At 43.1% G+C, this 20,775-nt stretch overlaps 1 protein-coding gene across 3 annotated transcripts in view; it reads right to left on the reverse strand.

Moving 5' to 3' along the window:
- Positions 1-9,842: 9,842 nt before the first annotated feature.
- The window catches only part of UBASH3B (ubiquitin associated and SH3 domain containing B), a 136,581-nt gene continuing 125,648 nt past the window's right edge, over positions 9,843-20,775 (reverse strand). For 2 of the 3 annotated variants that reach the window (XM_004750087.3, XM_004750088.3), the window contains exons 12-14: positions 17,298-17,404; positions 15,695-15,804; positions 9,843-14,447 (exon numbers count right to left, since the gene is read on the reverse strand). In XM_004750087.3, the coding sequence (XP_004750144.1) occupies positions 14,310-14,447; positions 15,695-15,804; positions 17,298-17,404 (355 nt within the window). In that variant the 3' untranslated portion in view covers positions 9,843-14,309. The remainder of the gene's footprint in view (positions 14,448-15,694; positions 15,805-17,297; positions 17,405-20,775) is intronic. The other variant, XM_045080422.1, reaches the window with a different exon arrangement.

The following is a 20,775-nucleotide window of genomic DNA, read 5'->3' on the forward strand; positions in this document are numbered from 1 at the left end:
AGCAGCTCTGTGACCTCATGTGTTTAACGCCTCCATTGGCTCTGGAAGCCCCCTCTTGGCTCGCTGCCCCCAAACTACCTTCGGGTGGAACATTCAGGGGACAGCATGTGTCATCGCAATTGTGGAGAGGTGTGAGTGATGTGTTGGTGGCACAGGTCATTCTGCCACACGTGGGAAGTACTGGTAAATCCGCTAGGTTGTGAGACTTTGTGGGGAGGAGAAGTGGGAGAGAGATTAAAATTTCCCTGCGTGGTGATGTGACCTTGTCACTTTTCTGATGTCTTAGACAATGATAACAGGATGATTGTTGCTGAACCTTTGTTTTTCATTTCTGACAACAGTATATAATGGTTTCAGGGGAAGAATTCATCCATTCACATTATTTGATCATTTAAAAAATCTGTATCAGGAGCACCTAGGTGGCTCAGTGGGTTAAGCCTCTGCCTTCGGCTCAGGTCATGCTCTCAGGGTTCTGGGATCGAGCCCCGCATCGGGCTCTCTGCTCAGCAGGGAGCCTGCTTCCCCTTCTCTCTGCCTGCCTCTCTGCCTGCTTGTGGTCTCTCTCTTTCAAATAAATAAATAAAATCTTTAAAAAAATAAATTTAAAAAGATAAATATCTTTTTTTTTAAAGATTTTATTTATTTATTTGACAGATCACAAGTAGGCAGAGAGGCAGGCAGAGAGAGAGAGAGAGAGGGAAGCAGGCTCCCCACTGAGCAGAAAGCCCGATGCGGGACTCGATCCCAGGACCCTGAGATCATGACCTGAGCCGAAGGCAGTGGCTTAACCCACTGAGCCACCCAGGTGCCCCTAAAAAGATAAATATCTTAACAATAAAGGAGAATATGATCTAGTGAGGGGTGACAATAGACAAATGTACCATTTTGGTATTTAATCGTCATTAATTGCACAAATTGAGATACACTACTTCATTGTTTCTAGGCCACACAGCAGAATACTAATAGGATTATGGTTAAAAAATAGTCTAGACTGCAATGTTTGGAAAATTATAAGGGAAATAATATTTGGTTCTAATTAAAATGAGAGGGCACCTGGCTGGACAGTTGGCAAAGCATGTGACTCTTGATTTTGGGATGGTGAGTTCAAGCCTCACTTGGGTATAGAGATTATTTTACAAAATAATAGAATAAAACTTAGAAACAAAAATGACCACTATTACTCTGTAAATCTGTTGATACCTTTGGTAGAGAAAATTTTATCCATCAAAAATATCTTTCAGGGGCGCCTGGGTGGCTCAGTGGGTTAAAGCCTCTGCCTTTGGCTCAGGTCATGATCCCAGGCTCCTGGGATCAAGCCCCGAATCAGGCTCTCTGCTCAGCAGGGAGCCTGCTTCCCTTCCTCTCTCTGCCTGCCTCTCTGTCTACTTGTGATCTCTGTCTGTCAAATAAATAAAATCTTTAAAAAAAAATCTTTTAAATCTTTTAACTTTTTTATTAATTTTTTTTTTTTTTTTTTACAGATTTTATTTATTTGAGAGAGAGAGAGGGAGCAAGAGAGTGTGTGAGCAAAGGGAGGGCAGAGGGAGAGGGAGAATCTCAAGCAGACTCTGTCTTGAGCCTGGAGCCTGATGCAGGGCTTGATCCTGTGACCCTGAGATCATGACCTGAGCTGAAATCAAGAATCGGATGCTTAACTGACCAAACCACCCAGGTGCCTTTCAATTATTTTACCTATTTTAACAGATAGAATGAAAAGAGGAGAGAAAATAGAATTTTCTTGTAGGGCATAGCATGATATAAGGTAAAGTTTCCCTAATTGTATGATGATATAAAGGCCTTGGGCCTCTAGCCAAAAAATGCAGTCGTCGAGGGTCAGCCCCAGAGTGATTCAATCAGAGTCTCACTTGAATGAGGAGCCACCTGTGTGTTTAACAAGCTCTCTGGGGTATCATTAAGTCAAGTTTGAGCAACACGGACAGTGTTCTGGAATGGAAATCAAGACATCTAGGAACTAACCCTCACTCTGCTACCAGCTGGTGTGGCTGAGGTCAGACGGGTTTCTCCATAAACTGCTTATTGACTCTTTTGACATATATGGACTTGCTTACGGAAACAGGGAATGGATAAGTTGTATCCTACCGTTTTTGTTTTTTTTTTTTTTTAAATAGAGGACTGGGTGGTTTGCTTGGAGTGTTACAAGTCAGGGGCAGAGCTGAGAAGACAAGCCAGGACTTCAGTCTTTGGTTGGATTTTTTTTTTGCCTGGAATTCCTCCAGGTACTTCCAGTTTTATATTTAAGGCTCTATGGTGTCTAAGCATTCAGTTTTCCTGTGATGGCCATGTCCTTGCTTTAGGGTGGTACCTTCTCTTTGTACCCTGTCTACCTCTTTAAGAAAGTCCAAGGAACGGGGGACACAGTGTCTTTTTGGGCCTCCCATGGGAGATGTGAATTGCCCTTGGTTAGTTGATAATTTTTCACATTTTCACCTGGAAGAGTGCTGTTCCTTCTAGGATCTCCTAATGCTTCCTGTCGAAGCACAGAGGGCAAGGAGTTTATTTCTGGTAATATCACATGGGCCAGCATGGTGCCAACATCTTGTCTGGACCTAGATACTCATTTTCCAGATCATGAGCTTATCCTCTAACTCGAATGTATGAGGAGGTCAGAAACCACTTTTACAGGAAACAGAAGTAAAAATGTCAGCATGGGACTTTTCCTTTTAAGCCAGTGGAAAAAAATCTGTGAGTTAAATTCAGATAGCAGCCTGGAGAAGGATTACTTTACTTTTCTCTCTCCCTTTCTCTCTCTCTCTTTTAAAAATTTATTTATTTGAGCGAGAGAAAGAGCGAGTGAGCATTGAATGAGTGCTGGGGGAGGGGCAGTGGGAGAGGGAGGGAGAGATTTCTTAAGCAGGCTCCCCACTGAGCGTGGAGCCTGACACAGGGCTCCATCCCAGAAGCTTGAGATCATGACCTGAGCTGGAATCAAGAGTTGGGACGCCTAACCAACTAAGCCACCCAGGTGCCCCTGCTTCTCTCTTTTCCAGGGGAGGTTTTCTGTAATTTTCATTGTTGGGTAAAAATGTATGGAAACATAGGTGAAAACAGAATGAATATAGGACTCAGATTACCAGAGAATAAAATATCCTGAGATTGAAATTAAAATTACAGTGTAGTCCAGCCCAAATCTATTGATTTAATGTGATTTTCGTGCCATACCTGTGAATCGATTTCCATGAAATGTTCCAGGTGTTCATTTAACTGCAGACAGGTAGATTTTCTGTTTTCTTCCCATTCTCCTTCTAAAACATGGATATTCTTCTGCTCAGAAACTTCCAGTGGCTTCCTTCAGCCTGAAGATTGTCATCCAAACTCTTCAGCACATCATGGAAAGCCATTCACACCCCAATCTACTTTTGAGCCCTCTTCTCTACCCCAACTCAAAATATGCTCCTAGAACTTTCTTGCCGTATTTCAAGCATATAGTACATTTTGATAGTCATAGTCTTATTGGGTCATAGTTCATATGGCCTTCTTGGCCCCAAAGAGCCTTCTCTATCTAGGGAGATTCTAATCCTCTTCTAAGGCCCAGATCAAATGTGGCACTTCTCAGAGAGGAGTAGGAACTAGAACATGCATTCTGGGGCCAAAGCCTATTTCCTCACCTGTGAAATGGGTACAATGACAGTACCCACTCATAGGGTTGCTGTAAGAATGAAAGAAGTTACTGTGCATAGCTCCTGGCAGGTGGTTAGCCATTACTGTCCTCTGGACTCCTAGAAAAAAAAGGAAATCACCTCTCTCCTTTTCTTTGCCCCATAAATGTTTTTTTCTTTTTTCATACTGGTTTGTCTTCTGATTAGCATTCTATTAATTGAGTATGTATCTTTCTCCCTTGCTAGGCTCCCCGCTTCCTGAATGCAGAGTTTCACTTACCTTGGTGTTCCTGGCACTGATCCTTCCACAGCATAGTTGTTTTCCAAATAGCTTCATTGTGGTGTAACTGACAAAATGACCCTGCCTGTCCAAAAGTATACAATTTGATACATTTTGACATATGCCTATACCTATGAACACTTCATCAGTGTCAAGATGGTGACTATTCCAGTCACCCCTGCAAGTTTCCTCCTGTCCCTCCCCACCTCCCATCCAGAAGCCCCCACGGATCTGCTTTCTGTCTCTATTGGTTCACTTCTCATTTCCTAGAAGTTTCCATAAATGGAATCATACGGTGTGCACTTTCTTTTGTCTGGCTTCTTTCACTTGGATAATTATTTTGAGTTTCACCTGTGACGTAGCCGTGTTCAGGGTTCATTCATTTCTAGCGCCAAGTAGTGGCTCATTATGTAAATATACCACAGTTTGTTTACCTGCTTGCCTGTAGCTAGATTGCTGGGTTGTTTTCCATAGGGTAGTTTTTAATAATTGTTTATTACATTGAATCAGTTGTAGGGTAACATTAAAGAGAACCTGGATGTTCCCACATTTGCTTTTCATGATAATCTAATTCAGAGAGACAAAGTTCAGGTTAGTTTATTAAATACCGGTCCTTAGTTGGCATTTGGGGTGTACTCTCTGACATGCCACCCAGATTCTCCCCTGGTCCCCCAAGGGCTGGAAAGTTGGGACATGCCAGCTGGGTCCTTCTGTGGGAGTTGCTGTCAGTGGAAGAGACCCACGTCACCCGACATCCTCCCTCTTCCATCTCAACTTCTAATCTGGGGCACCTGACCCAGGACAGCACATGAAATAAATTAGCAAATGAATGAGCGAATGAAAGAACATTGGAGATGTTCCTTTTGCTCTGAAGCCTAAAAGGATGCTTGACTTCGAATTCTTCCAGAGCCTTAAAGAAGACCTCACTTTAGATTGTCCTGTGGGCAATGACGAGTGTATCTTTTTCACCCACGGGTGTGATAGTCACTTGGTCACAGACCTAGACAAACGTCACGATCGTCCACTGGACTGAGGTTTAAAATGGCCCGTGGGTGCAGAGCCTCAAGGCAGGCTTATGACTGTGAATGACACACAGTTGTGGTTTGCACAGTTCTTCCTGTCCCCTCCCTGCCCCCCTTCAGCCTGCGGCCCTGAGGGGGCTTAGTAGAGGAAGGTGGCTGCTGTGGCTGCTTTGCTGCATGGAAGGAAAAGATGAGGTTGGAGTGCAGTGGTCAGGGAGTGACCTCCTACCTGTTTGCGAATGGAAGGGTGTCTACTGACCACCTTGTATGTGGGAGGCCTCGCCACTGACGGCCTGTCGTCATTTTGCTCTTCTTGAATGAATCCTCCTACTATGTTCCAGTACTAATAGGAAATAACATTTCATGGGGGGGGGGTACAGATTTTAGAGAAGTAGACATCCTCTCTCTCCCGCCATCACCTTGGTCAATCTAGGCTTTCTGAGGGAAAAAGAAAAACTGAAGAAGGAGACATTTATGAAGTAGGTGAAAGATGGATGGTTTTAAGGGTCAGAAATGACAGGGGATTTCCCCATGTATAGAAGCCACTGGGGGTTTTGTTGCAATTGTAAGAGGGGCCTAAACTTTCTTCTTGACATTTTCTGGCCGGTGTGAAGCATCCGTGGTCTTTCCCAAGGCTAGGGCGTGAAGTGGTCTTGCCTGCATTTCCCAGCAGATGCCTTGGGTGGCTAGTTTGCAGCTGGTGCTGGGGAGTCTTTGAGCTCTGTTGTAGATAGACAATGTGGCTACAGAGTTTCTAAACCAGAGGGCAACAGCAGTCATTACTGAGAAAAGGCTTTTCAGCAGCAGCGAAGCCTAGTGTGTTGAGTACAGGGTGAGGGTAGGAAGCAGACAGATCTGGACTTGTCACCTGGGCCCTGCCACTGGTGGCCTTGTAGCCCTCAACAACGCCCAAGCCTCTTGGTGTCAGTTTCCCCATCTGTAGAATGGGGAGAATAATTAGAGCACGGGAGGTATGACCGGGAGGTATGAATTCAACGTAGTATCCCAAGCGCCCAGCACAGTGGCACACAGAAGATCCTCCATCAGTCTGAAGCTCTTATCTCATGCCCCCAGGAACTCTGGTAGGGTAGATCAACCTGCAAAAGGAGAAAGTCTGCTAAGCTTTTGTTCTAAGGACGGCTGCCTAGAATCGAATTGAATGGATCCCACTGAAAAATGAACCCAGGTAGGAGTTGATGACTGTGGTTTGGGGGAAACGCATCCAGACAGGCAGGTGCCGGCTTCACATCTCCCTTTATACCTCTTTTCCGAGGACAAATGACTTCCCAAGTGGTCCTCATCTGCAAATGAGGGGGTGAAATGAAACCAGTGGTTTCTAAACTGCATTCTGAAGAAATAAGTATTCCCCCCTCCCCGGGTGCCTCAGGGCTGGGCAATATTTGCCTTAAGATTTCTTTACAAAAATATCTTAAACGATTAGTCCAGGCTTTGGAACAAGGCTGACACAGCGCAGATCTGTGCCCTAGCATGTACTAGCCATGTGACTTTGGGCAAGTTTCTGGATTTTTGTAAGATTCTGCTTCCTCTTCCGTAAACTTGGAATAATAAGAGTATCTAGGGGCTCCTGGGTGGCTCAGTGGGTTAAGCCTCTGCCTTCGGCTCAGGTCATAATTCCAGGGTCCTGGGATCGAGCCCTGCATCGGGCTCTCGGCTCAGCAGCGAATCTGCTTCCCCCTTCTCTCTCTGCCTGCCTCTCTGCCTACTTGTGATCTCCATCTGTCAAATAAATAAATAAAATCTTAAAAAAAAATAAGAGTATCTATTGAATAGGGTAGTCCAGAAGAAAAGAGAAATTTCTACCTGTTAAGTACTTAGTGTCTGATACACATTAGCAGTCGGGAGATGTTGGCTATCACTTTGCCAGTCTCTGAACTCACCAATTTTTATGCCAGGTAAACTTGTGTCTGTGCTGGATTCTTCTGGCTTAGAATAAAACCCAAATGCTTCGCCACGGTCACAGTGGAGGTTGGTGAACTTTTTCTGTCAAGCACCAAGTATATTTTAGGCTTTGTGGGTCATACAGAGTCTGCTGCAGTGCCTGCCCTAGCAGGCTGGAAGCAGCCTTGGGCAAAATGTAAATGAATGAGCATTGCTTTGTGCCAATAAAACTTTATTGATAGGCCCTGGAATTTGGATTCTATAGAATTAGCATGTGCCGTGAAATAGCATTCCTCTTTTGGTGTTCTTTAACCATTTGAAATTGTAAAGACATTCTTAGCTTGTGGGCCGTATAAACACAGGCCGTGGGCTGGATTCTGCTTGTGGGCCAGTAGCTGGCCAAGCCCTGGTGTACAGGGCCCTGTGTCTAGGTCTGCCTACTTCTCCAACCTTGTTTCTCCCCACTTTTTTTTTTTTTTAAGATTTTATTTATTTATTTGGCAGACAGAGATCACAAGTAGGCAGAGAGGCAGGCAGAGAAAGAGGGGGAAGCAGGCTCCCTGCTGAGCAGAGAGCCCGATGTGGGACTCTATCCCAGGACCCTGGGATCATGAATGGAGCCGGAAGCAGAGGCTTTAACCCACTGAGCCACCCAGGTGCCCCTCTCCCCACTTTCTGCTGTGCTTCCTAAGCTTTAGCTCCCTGACCCCTGGTGTGCTAACCACACCAGGTTTTCATCGGGGGGCATCTGCATTCCTTCAGTCTTCCTTGAAACCCCATTTAGCTCTGCACCTGGCTTCCTGGCCTGCTGCTCGGGGACACCGCACCCGGCCTTATCTCAAGTACGTCCTGCCCCACATCCATCCCAGAGTTACTATTGGATAACCCAGTTTTCTTCCTAGACGACATTGATCAGCCTCTGTATTTATCTTGCGTATTCCGTGTCTCTGTCTCTACTCCATAAGGGCAGGGACCTTGCTTTCTTTGCCACTGTAGCATCAGCTTGCCGCCCTGCCAAGAACATCATGTTCAGTCAATACTGTAGAGTGCCCTCCGTGTCTTTGTTTCTTTCATATAGTGCGTTCATAATACCTGCTCTCCTTACCTTGTGAAATTACGAGAAACGAAAATGGGCATTTAAGAGGAAGGTGGTAAATCTTTAAGGCAGCCTCATAGGCAGACACCAGAATGCAACCAACACATCCTCTTACTGAGGAAGATAACTTCTGGGGATAATAGTAAGTGATACCAGAATGAATGAGGCTGCTTTTGTTCCTTGTCTCTGATATTTTTCACAGATAAGGAAATGGCGATATGTGTTCATTTCTCTTTGGCCTTAGGAAAAGCAATTATTTATTTACTAGCAGATAGTATCTTACTAGGATGCCCTATTAGGCATTTTATTTATTTGTTTGTTTATTTGTTTTAAGAGAAGGAGCCAGAGAGAGTGGGCGGGGCGCACAAAAAGAGAGGGAGAGAAAATCCTTTTCTTTTTCTTTCTTTTTTTTTTTGAGAAAATCCTTTTCTAAAAATATTTTATTTATTCACTTTAGGGACAGAGCAATCACGAGCAGGGGAAGGTACGGAGGGTGAGGGACAAACAGACTCTCACGCTGAGCGCAGAGCCTGACACGGGGCTCGATGCCAAGACCCTGAAACCAGGACCTGAGCCGAAACCACAAGTCAGAGGCTTGACCTGCTAAGCCACCCAGGTGCCCTTATCAGGCATTTTATAGTCATTATCCTGTATCCCACAACTGTGCTGTAAAAACCCTCTGCCCATTTTACGGGTGAGAATGGTTTAAGCGGTCCAGTAAGTGGCTGAGCCAGGATAAGAACCCAGCTCTGTCTGATGCCAGAATAAGGGCAGCTTCCCTGGTACAGCACGAGATTCTTCTCCGGCGATACACAGACCTTCCGGATTGCGCCACCAGCACAGTGTCTCCCAGGAGCTCTCCAGACCTGCTGCTCTCCACGGTCAGGAGCAAGCCATCTGGGTTTCATGTGTTTATTTCTGGCAAAACGAAGTATTCTGTTTATTCAGAAGGAAGAGTGCTTTTTGGTCCTCAACTTACTTAAAAAAAAAATTTTTTTTTCTGGTTTTGGCTTAAACAAATCCAGAGCACATGGATTCATTTTCCCTGGATGTGCAGGCAGCCTTTACATACATCACAAGAGGGCAAAATGAGTTTGGGGATCTGTCAGGCAGAGAACCACCGAGAACCAGCCACGAGGCTAAACATAGCTTGGTCCTTTGTCAGATAGGAGCATTCGCTGCTACTTTTCCTCAGGAAGTAAACCAGGCCCAGATTGTGGCTGGCTCTGTCCAGGAAAACCTGCGTTCGTGTCCTGAGAATAAATCTGCATACATGGTTTATTCTAACTTCTATTAGCTTCGCATAGTCTTACTTCAAAAATGGGGTTGGGGTGTCCGGGCGGCTCAGTCCGTTGAGCATCTGATTCTTGATTTCAGCTCAGGTCATGAACTCAGGGTGGAGAGATCGAGCCCTTTCGTGGGGCTCTGCGCTCAGCACTCAGTGTCTGCTTGAGATTCTCTCTGTGCCCCTCCTCCTGCTCACGCTCTCTTTCTCAAAAAAAGAAGGGTGGTGGCCTATTATGACTTTTGGTAGTGTGGAACCTAGCTTGCGCTGGGTTTCCCTTTTCTTACCCGAATTCTTAATCTATGGATGGTCCCTTGCATGCCTACCTTCTCAAGGCAAGCAAGGGGTGAGGGGTGAGGGGTGAGGGCTTGCGCATGCGCAATTAGAGCATTTTGGAGCATGGTTTCTCACTCCTGGGCGAGTGTCACCTCTCCAGCCTGGGTGACCCAGAGGGGAGCCTCGCCAAAGGGGAATCAGAGACCTCCACAGTGCTCCCAGAGCACCTTTCCATTTCCATCAGCAGCAAACCCCCCTCTGGGCCCCTGAGCGAAGAATCCCACTCTTAACGGACATTCATGAAACAATAATGACCACAGTAACATCTGAAAACATGATAGGAATAGAGACCACTCAGAATATAATATGAGATTGCTCTGGATTGACTGAGGACACAGTTCCTCTTTATTAAATCATCTGTGAACCACTTAAACGGAGATGCTCCTGGAATGGAATGATCTAGTTACAATGGTGCTGGGGCTGTATCCAGAGGAAGAGCAGACAGCTGGGAAAGCGTAGATGCCACAGGTAGTTTACAAGGGATTTGGTGATACAATTTTGTGTGGTTTCCCTTCTTATAATGACAAACCTTTTTCTTCAAATAAATACACCTGAATCACATAGAAGAATAAAAAAAATATACAATAGCCTTATAAATGAGAAAGAAACCAATATGCCTCTAAAAACAGCAGGTTGAGAATGGTCTATGCATAACCGAAATGCTTTGGGATGGCATTCCCATCCGAGAAAGAACCAGCACACATTTCCCATGATACATGTGTATCCTGCACATAGTCCAAGAATAGTTCAACAGCTGCAAAATCCTGATTTTTGTGTGGGTAATGGCAGCTAAGTGGTACTGTGTAAGACATCTGTAAGAGCTGATTGTCTATTAAGTTTGACGACTCCTCACTATAATTTTAAACTTACATACGCTGAACGTAATATTATACATATTTAAAGATCAAGTTATTTCCTCCGTCTTTAGCGGCATTTTCTTTCCCCCTTCCCTCGAATTTTCATTATAGCTAGTTACTTTCCCAGGAAAAATTCATTATGTTGAAGTGTTAAAGAGAAGCAAATCCAGTTTGAATCCTATGTTTAAACATGAAAAGCATCTGCCGTCACTGAACAAAATCTCCTCCTGTCACCTCTGTAAAGTGAGTATTAACCTAAGTAGATGTTAAAAATGCTCTTTTCCCCTACCCTCCAAGGCCAGTCTCATCCCTGCTGGCAAGGCAGCGGGACTAGACTCCTGCCTCTTAGTTCTCATACGTGTGCAGGACTACAATTTAAATGCAAATAACCTTGCGCCTCATTATCTGAGTTCCCGCAGACACAGTACAGTTGTGACTTTGCCTGTGAAAATTGAGGGAGGTTCATCTGTATTCGAACACACGCATTACTCAGAGTAGATTCAAAAGAGCAATTCATCACCGCTTTCAAATTAAACCCTGGAGTTGCAGAGTGCCTAGGTTACGGAGGAATGCCTCCCTTTTTGTTACAGAGGGACGCTTTTCTGCAAAGACAATGAGACAGAACTTCTCTTACTGCAGCTTTTCAATTAGTTCCCAGTGACACTAGGTAATTGAAATAGAAGACTTCCTTCAATAGGAACACAGCTAGTTGAGTGGAAAAGATACATTTATGGTAATGCTAAGCGCCGTTGGAGGACAATGTAGATGCATCCAAATACCACTGACAGGAGAATGACCACATCAGCCTAAAATGCAAAAAAATTATCCACAATGATTTACCAAACCAACATCACTCCAGGAGATACTATTTTTTTTTTTAATTTTTTATTTTCTGTAAAATCATCTTTTAAATATAAGGTTATTTTAAAATAATTCTTTGGTTAAAGTATAATTCAAATAAAAAGTAGAAACTCCTCCAAGCCATTCACTACAGGGTGAAAAATACCCCCCTCTTTCAGCCATCAGATGGCCATTTAATCAGCCATTCAGATTCTATGAATCTAAATGTAATGGAAAACACTGTATTCTAACTCCACACTGGGGTAAAGCAATAAGCTCCCGGCTACCGACGCAGTGATGGAGAAGAGGGCCTGGGAAAGTGAGACCCCCAGCTTGCGCATTAAAATGTGCCAATTATTCCCATCCACAAGGAATAGCCGTGGCATGTTAAAATCACCGAAACCGAAGTCCTACCTATGAATAATACTGGGGCATTAGCGGATTGATGGGACTCTCTTGTACCAGCAGCAAACTGTTGCAGAGTTTCAATCTCAGAACAAAGCCTTAGGTTAGTTTCATCTATTTCAGGCAACTTTCTACAATAAAACCAAAATTTCCCGTCTGCAAGTAACATTTGGGTTCTTCTCTTGATGTCCCTCTGTCCTTCCCTCCTTCTTCCTTCCTTCCTTCCCTGACTTCCCCATCCCCAATGTTAGTTCTAAATCAGCATCAGCCTTGGCTCAAAAAGAACCGAGCTGAAGTTCAGGGTGTGATGTCAACCTAGAATTTTTGGATGAAAATGAAATCATGTAATACACTCCTGCATTCTTTTTATTACACACAGATTCAACATGATTTTCAAAGAATATCTCCGTTGGAGTCTTAGTTTTTAAAATACCAATATGTGAAAAGAGAATAGAATGTGAATTCAGATCATTCAGACCATTTTGATCAACAATCCAGATAATGAAAACAGAAGAATAAACTCCTGAATTCAGGGGTTTCCACCTCAATTACTCCACATGATTTCAGATCTCTGCCTCCTGCTTATGCAGAAGACAGCCTAAGACTCCGTCCATATTGTGCTAAGGACAATGGACCGGTACCCAGCTGAACTGGCATCTCAGGTCATCACAGGACCAAGACAGCCAAGAGGGAGAGAGGATAACCTATCCCGAGCCCTATTCTGCCCAGGTACAGACGCTGCCCAGAACACACAGCTACAATCTTCAAGGAAGTCAGATGTGAGGTGCTCAAGCATTATTCGGACCATTGCACATCCAAGAAAATTTGTGGAGAGTCTAATGAACATTACGGATCTGATTAAACAGTAGATTCATTTCATTACAGATGAAAGAATGAGTAGCAGTGACATCCTATCAGCCGTAATGTGATTTTTCTCCTAGAAATCTCTACTGGGAATATTTCCCCTATTTTTAAGGTTCAAACATTTTCTATTACTCAATGGTATCAGCACGGAGTATTTTTATACCCAGTAGCTGGATCAGTGTTGGTGCAATGCTAGAAAAAATCAAGTTTGTTTCTTAAAATCTAAAATTCATGACATATTTGTCTAAGTGGCCTAAAAAAAAACCCCAACTGTAATCCTCTTGCTGATTAAGACACATAGCCAGCATCCTTTCACTTTCTTCCTTTTTTTAGGAATCCTCACTTTCCAGTTTCAAATAGGAGCACAGATCTGTTTTTGGGTTTCATATGTACTATTTGCTACAACATACACTGTTTTGTTCTACACTGTTTCTCTACATGTCTCAGATCTCATCTGCACACATTGTCTACACAGTGAACTACACCGCACCAGACCGTCGTGTGCAGCCAACAGTCAGCTAGTCACACAATTAAATACACATCGATAACTGATGTCTTAGTTTGATTGTCATTTATTTTTCTTTTAGATAAATTCCCTCTGAATTCAGGAAGCAGGTGTGACGAGAAGCCACAGGACGTGGCTCGCCCACCTTTTCTTAAGTAGCCCTACCTCGGTATGTTAAGTTCTAGAAAAACAAAGAGAAAATGACAGCACGCACAGCAATCGTGACTGTCATCCTTTAAATTAGTTCCCTGACTTCTCTGAGGGTCTCTGGTGTCACTGATGCATGGGTGGATGTGCTGCCCTTGGTGACAAGTGCTCTGTGTACACGACCTGACCCTGGGTACGGTCTGTAAAGACATCCGTATTGCACAGGAATGAGCTTCTTGCTGACTCAAGTAACGGACCGAACACACACGCTTTCAAAATGCCAACATCCTTTACCAGTCACCACAGTCTAGACTCTAGGGGCAGAGATGAGCAGATCATGGTGATTTGGAAATGCTGGGACGTGGATAATGCCAGGTCGCTTTATATTTTGGAAGTTCTTTGCTCCCACAACTGAATATGTCGCACGTCTGTCTTCCTCCTGAGTGTCCAAAAGTGCTTGGTCTCCCCATTTCACAGAAGCGAGGGGGAAGGGCCATAGCAAAACGCCGTAGCCAGTTGTTCTAGAGAAAACGCGGCGGGAGTAGGTACCAGGGTGGACGGAGTCGTCCAGCAGGCGCCTTGAGCCAGCAGCACGGGTGTGGGGGTCCTAGGGAGGGGAGAATTTGATGTGCAATAAGAACAACTCTCTGCAGGGCCATTTTTCTAATAACCTTAAAAAGAATCTCTCAGCTTGGCTTTGCCTAACTGGACATGGAGTTCAAGAGAATCTCATCCCCAAACTGGCAGCTCGGTGTCTCTCCAGCTGGATTCTGGACACACGCTGCCCTCTCGCATTCCTCCTTGGAGGAGGCTGACTGCTCCCTTCAGGAGCTCTCCGGCTCCTCAGCCACGCACAGCAGGAAGGAAGAACACATCTGCTGCTGTAGCAGGTGCCTTGATTTATGAAGACAGTTCTCGAAAGCTTTGTTAGCTAGGTAAGCATCCAGAGAGAATGAATTCCATCCCTGAATCAGGTCTTTTTCTCATTCCCACAGTCTCATCATCAGAGCTTTAAAGCATGAAAGGAAATCTGCTCAAAGACGCTGAGCTGTCTACTTAGGAGGTGGTATGGACTTGGCCACTGTCACTCAACACACGGAAAGACGCTTCTCCCGAGGGCCTTCTAGAGCCTCCTCTTCTCGTTCACTGCCGTGATTTATTCTTGCAGCAAGGTCTCTCTCCAGTTGAAGCCCCCAGTTGGTCCATGGGTGAGAGGGAGGATAGGGGGGTCTGTCAGCTGCCATATCCCAGTTTCTCCCAGTTCTTCGCAGGAACAAAACCCCAAGTATGGGATCTGAAGTCAGAGTAGTCAAGGAAGGGGAAACAGAAAACAGAGGTTTAATGCTTTTGCTTTGACCTACACATAAAGATCTTCAGGTGGCCCTTGGGAATAAGAAACAGTCCCAGGAATTGACAGGGGCTTTGTAGACTGGCCTCTCTTCCAAAAATCAATAAAGGAAAACAAAACAGATGAAATTGACAAATTAGAGGGAAAGGCATTTACACGGCAAAGGGATTCATCAGAAAAGATTCATTAAACGGTGAGCTCCCCTAGTGTAATTAAGTAATTGTTTATAGATTGCTGCTTAATAGTGTGGGAGGAAAGAGGACAATCATACAGAACGCTGAGGTGCCCAGAGTTAATTCGTAATTGTGAATCAAGCTGAAAATGCAGCTCAGACATTTCAGAAATTATATTTGGACAATGGGAGAGATTACGCTATTTTAAAACATTTTTCACCCAGTTTCTTTTTTTCTTTTCTTTTTTTTTTCCCCCTTCTTGGCATGGGTATCTGTAATAGTTGAAGCCGAAGCTCGCCTTTCCTAATGTCAGGAGCCATGGCGTCCCTAAACGTATTTCTGTGCACAGGCTCAGAGCTGCGGTTATACACAAGACAAAAAATCTCTGCCTTCAAGCAGCTTACAGAGTAATGGTGGTGGACTCAGATGCATAAATGAACTTTTAAAAAAATGAGAAAAGCATTGCAATCGAGTTTGAATCAGGTTCTCTGGGGGCAGATACAGGAAGCCTGGAGGGAAGTGTGTGGGAGGGCCGCTGATGGGAAAGCTTCTTCCACAGGCTTGAGAAGGAAGAATCCAGATGTGTGGGTCCCTCTCATGGGTTTTTGTCTCGTGGCCTTGTTCCTGGTTTGCCTTGCAGCCTCACTGTTTTAAATCACTGCTTCCTTTGGCCTACCACCCAGGCCCCCTCGTCTAGCTGAGCTGTCAGATGCTATCTGCGTCCACTCACCCGTCTTCATCTGGTCCATGGTTCCTCAGGGAAATCCAGACAGCCTGCCCTGAATTCTTAGCTACTTCCCAAATTTGCGCTCCTAGAAACTAAAACTCGCTCAGACATGTCCTTGTCTCTTACATGAGGCCCTACACAGAGCACCACTCGGTACAGCTCGGTCGAGTGAATTGATACACGCACCTTCCCAGCTCAGGAACAACAGCTGCAAACAGCTTAGCTGTCGGCCAGGCAGGGAACGTTCTAACACTGCCTGGCCCCACAGCCTCCGCGATAGAAAAATGAATTACCTTTCGGACCATTTGTACGAAGTCCTTGGAGTTCTGGGGGGACAGGCCCTGCAGCTGGCAGGTACATGCTTCCAGGGAAGACGCGTGAGCCACAATCAGGATGTTATTTCCTGGGGAAGAAAAGCAAGGACTGGGGAGACCATTTCTTTCTTCCTTCCCTCCTTCCTTTTAAAGATTTATTTATTTATCTGAGAGAGATAATCTTCAAGCAGACCCCCACGGAGCGTGGAGCCCGGTGTGGGATGCTTAACCGACTGAGCCACCCAGGCACCCCTGGGAAGACCATTTCTATAAAGACCTATGTAAACTTTATAAATATGGGAGGTCAAATGTTCCGGGGAGGGATAGACATCCTAAAAAAATGAGACAATTTGGCCAAACAATATTTTGAAAAGCTTTGTATTTCTAAGGCAGCCTAATATTGTTTTAAAAAAATAACCTTTTAATCTGAAAATAATTATAGATGCATAGGAGGCTATAATTATGTATATATACAGTATGTAAATATAGACAATGTGTAAAATTACATCTCCTATATTTATGACATTGCATAATATGGGTACACACAAACATGGATACGCACATTATGTGTGTATGTAGCATACAGTGTAGTATATAGTACATATACTATACTATATTATACTGCATTATAGTATATATACTAGAGGCACAGCTGGGAGGTCGCACCTCCCAGGCATCTGACCTGCCCTGGTGGGAACATCTTGCCTACCTATGGTACTCTAGCAAAATCAGGAAATGGGGGCTGGCGTAATGCAGTTTCCTTTCTCTATCACGTGTGAAACTCTTTGTAAACACCGCAATCAAGATGCAAAACGATTCTGTGTCTACAGGGCTCTCTGCTACTTCTTATAATACAGTTTTCAATGCTGCCACCTTAGAACTGGGAGCACTTGATACTTTCTGGCTGATAGACTATGCTGGCGAGTATCTTTACAGTGGGGAGCACAGGAGTAGTAAATGAAATGAGTGGTTTATCACTGTTAATTGTTAGAATACTGCTGACTGGGGCTCTCCACGGGTAACATTTCGGTGTGTGTAATTCCAGTTTTTGCTCTATGAAGATAACTTAAAAAGCAGTGGAAATGTGCATATACTTTCGGCATCTCTTTTTTCCCTAAATGTGGATGGTGACTACTCTTATGTATCATTAAATATTTGAGTTTAGTGTTTATCAAATATAGTGACAGACTGGAGTCTTCCAGAACATCGTTCTTGGTCAGTGGTAGCAGTGACTGTGTTGGTGAAGGTGTGGGTGTCCGTGCTCCTGGGTCAAATCCTGGGCAACAATAGTGATAGGTTAAGAAATGTCTGAAAATTTTAACAGGGAACTTCCTTCACAGAGTGTAAGATAAACCGCTATAATCCAGAATTCTAAATGATTTCATATAGCAACTAAGTCTGATATATTCCCATGGTGTATCTACCATTTACTAGAGAGAATATTACAAATTTAACATGAAAGTATAAGAAAGCAAAGTCTTTCTTCCTTATTAAGCAAGTTGCAACAGCTTGAATAGCTTACAGACTGCGAGGGATGAATGACCATTTAATTAATTAGAGAGTCCAAAATGATATCACCTACCTTTACTTTTACACTCACTTATTATTTCTTTTGTCACTTGGAAACTTCTACTAATGTAAGTGTCGTAGGATTCTGAAACCACTAATTTGCTGACTGGAATGTGAGGTCTATAAGAGAAGAAATGAACAAAGGCGATGAAAACATTTTGATCCCAAGGCAAAGCAACTGCTAGGATTCTAAACTTTTATTTCAAGACCTTTCTAGAGTTCCCATAGTTCTGTTTACCCATTTTCCTAGAAAAGAGGGAGGTAGGAGAAGAGTAGTTCCACTCTATGGACGTGGGGTTGAAATGTACAGGATGTGCAGAAATCAAGGCCGTGCATGCAAGGGGTCTCAGTGACCGGTGGAAAAGGGGAACCGTACAGGTGCCACTTGTGGGTTAACTCGTGAGCAGTTTGACTAATTTTCTGACCATCAGCGCTGGGTCATGCAGCTAACAGGAAGCAAAGCAGAGTTAGATCTCTTTATAGATCACCGGAGATTTCCCAAGCCCCTCTTTTTTTAGCCTTAAACACCATAAGCTGTAAGAATAGGTTTTGTTTATTTTTGAAGTTTTTTCCCAGTTTTATTGGGACAGAATTGTTGCTTCACGTTGTAAAAGTTCAAGGTATGAAAGTGTCGATCGGGTCCACCTATTCTTATAAAATGATTTCCACCACAGTGTTAAGCTAACATCTCCATCAGGTCACCTAATCACCATTTCCTCTTTTGTGGTGAGAACATTGAAGATCGACCCTCCTCTCGGCAACTTTCAAGTATACAATACCGTATTATCGACTAATTACCATACGGTACAGTAGAGCTCCAGAACTTCTAACTAGAAGTTTGTATCCTTTGACCAACGTCTCCCCATTTCCCCAGCCCCCAGTCACTGGAAATCCCCCTTCTGCTGTCTGTTTCTCTGAGTTTGGCTTTTTAGATTCCACATACGAGTGATACCATGTGCGGGTATCTCTTCGAGCTCCTGTATTCATTTCCTTTGAATACATACCCAGAAGGGGGATTGCTGGATCATATGGTAGTTCTATTTTTAATTTTTAAAGGAATCTCCATATTGTTTTCCCTAGTGGCTGCACCAGTTTACATTCTCACCAACACAGCTCTTGTCTTTTTGAGGACAGCCATTCTAACAGACGTAAGGTGGTATCTCAATTGTGGATATCCCCCCCCCCCGAATCATATGTGGAATTTTATTTTTTAGTTCAAAATAGTTTATTTTTTTAAACTTTATTTTTTCAGTGTTCCAGGATTGTTTATACACCACATCCAGTGCTCCAGTGCAGGCTCACCCAACACCCCATCCCCCGCCCCTCCAAAACCCTCAGTTTGTTTCTCAGAGTTCACAGTCTATCATGGTTCATCCCTCCCCTCTGATTTCCCCCAAGTCACTTCTCAATTGTGGGTTTAAATTGCATTTCCCTGATGACTAGTGATGCTGACATCTTTTCCTGAACTTGTTAGCCATTTGTATGTCATCTTTGGAAAAATATCTGTTGAATTCTCCTGCCTTTGTTTTGTTTTGTTTTTAAAGATTTTTTAAAAATTTGACAGAGATCACAAGTAGGTAGAGAGGCAGGCAGAGAGAGAGGGGGAAGCAGGCTCCCCGCTGAGCAGAAAGCCCTATTAGGGCTCCATCCCAGGACCCTGAGATGATGACCTGAGCCAAAGGAAGAGGCTTAACTCACAGAGCCACCAAGGCGCCCCCCTCTGCCCATTTTTAAATTAAAAAAAAATTTTTAACTCTCAAGTTGTAGGAGTTCTTCATATGTTTTAGATACTAACTCCTTATCAGATATATGATTTATAATATGCTGTCCTCTTTTGTAGGTTGTTTTTCATTTTTTGGATTGTTTCTTTTGCTTTGCAAGAACTTTTTAGTTTGATGGAGTTTCACTTTATATGGTTTCAGTTCTTATGTATAAGTCTTTAATTCATCTTGAGTTAATTTTGTCATTGGTATATCTACATGGTATTATCCATTTTTCCTAATACCATTTATTGAAAAAACTATGGTACCTCAGTGAGTATTCTCAGCTCCCTTCTCAAATGTTAGCTGAACATATATTTGAGGATTTACTTCTAGGCTGTCAATTCTGCTCCATTGGTCTGTGTCTGTTTCTATGCCAGTACCATACTATTTTGAATAGTATAGTACAGATTAGTATAGTTTGAAATCAGGAAGTGTGATGCTTCCAGCTTTGTTGTTTTTTGTTGGGTTTACTTTGGCTATTTAGGATCTTTTGTAGTACCATACAAATTTAGGATGGTCTTTTCTATTTCTGTGGAAAACATCATACATAGATTTTGATAGGGATTGCCTTTAATCTAGAGATGGCTTTGGGTAGTATGGACATTCTAATACTATTCTTCTGATCCATGAACATAGGATATCTTTCCATTTGTTTGTGTCTTCAGTTTGTTTCAGTGGTCTGGTATATTTCAGTATACAGATCCTTCACCTCTTTCCTTGATTTTATTCCTAAGTATTTTTTTGTTTTGTTTTGTTTTCGATGCTATTGTGAATGGGATTGTTTTATTTCTCCTTCAGATGTGTTGTTATTACATAGAAAGACAAATTATTTCTGTATGTTGATTTTTGTATCCTGGCACTTTACTGAGTTTATTGATTAATTCTCATAGCCTTACAGTGGAGCCTTTAGGATTTTCCATATATAGAATCATATGCTCTACAAAGACATTTTTACTTCTTTCTTTCCAATCTGTATGCCTTCTATTGCTTTTTCTTGCCTGACTGCTTTCAATACTTTGTGAATGGGCCTTGTTCCTATCTTAGAGGAAAAGCTTTCAATCTTTCACCATGAGTTTGATGTTAGCTGTGGGCTTGTCATATATGGCCTTTATTATGTTTTGGTATATTTTTTCTATGCCCAATTTGTTGAGAATTTTTATTATTAAAGGGTGGGTATTCTCTCAAATGATTTTTCTTCATGAGTTGAAGGAGGGAGTTGAGCGTATGATTTTTAACTTTCATTCTATAAATGCAATATGTCATATATTGATTTTTGTATGTTGAACCATCCTGGCATCCAAGGGATAAACCCCATTTGATCACAGTGTATGATTCCTTTAATGTGCTGTTGAGTTTGGTTCACTAATATTTTGTTGAGAATTTTTGCATCTTTATTTATTAGGAATATTGGTCTACGGTTCTCTTTTCTTACAGAGTCCTTATCTCTTTCCTATAGAATACTTATCTGGCTTTGGTATCAGGGTAATGCTGGTCTTACAAAATGAGTTTGGGGAGTTATAAGGATAGATTTTAAATGCAGATATTCGGCCCATTGGATTTGTGAACTTATGAAATCATCAGTCTTTCCTTTTTCTTATTTTGAACATAGACCATACACCTGGAAATAGGAAAAGCTCAGGGAACACAAAGATGAAGGGAACCCAGCTTCTACGCTTGGGGAGTTCTCAGTGTGTGGCTGAGGTGTGCAGGCTATTCGTGCAAATGGTA

This window comes from Mustela putorius, unplaced genomic scaffold, assembly GCF_011764305.1.
Source record: "Mustela putorius furo isolate JIRA1106 unplaced genomic scaffold, ASM1176430v1.1 tig00000460_pilon_pilon_pilon, whole genome shotgun sequence".
Lineage (NCBI taxonomy): Eukaryota > Metazoa > Chordata > Mammalia > Carnivora > Mustelidae > Mustela > Mustela putorius.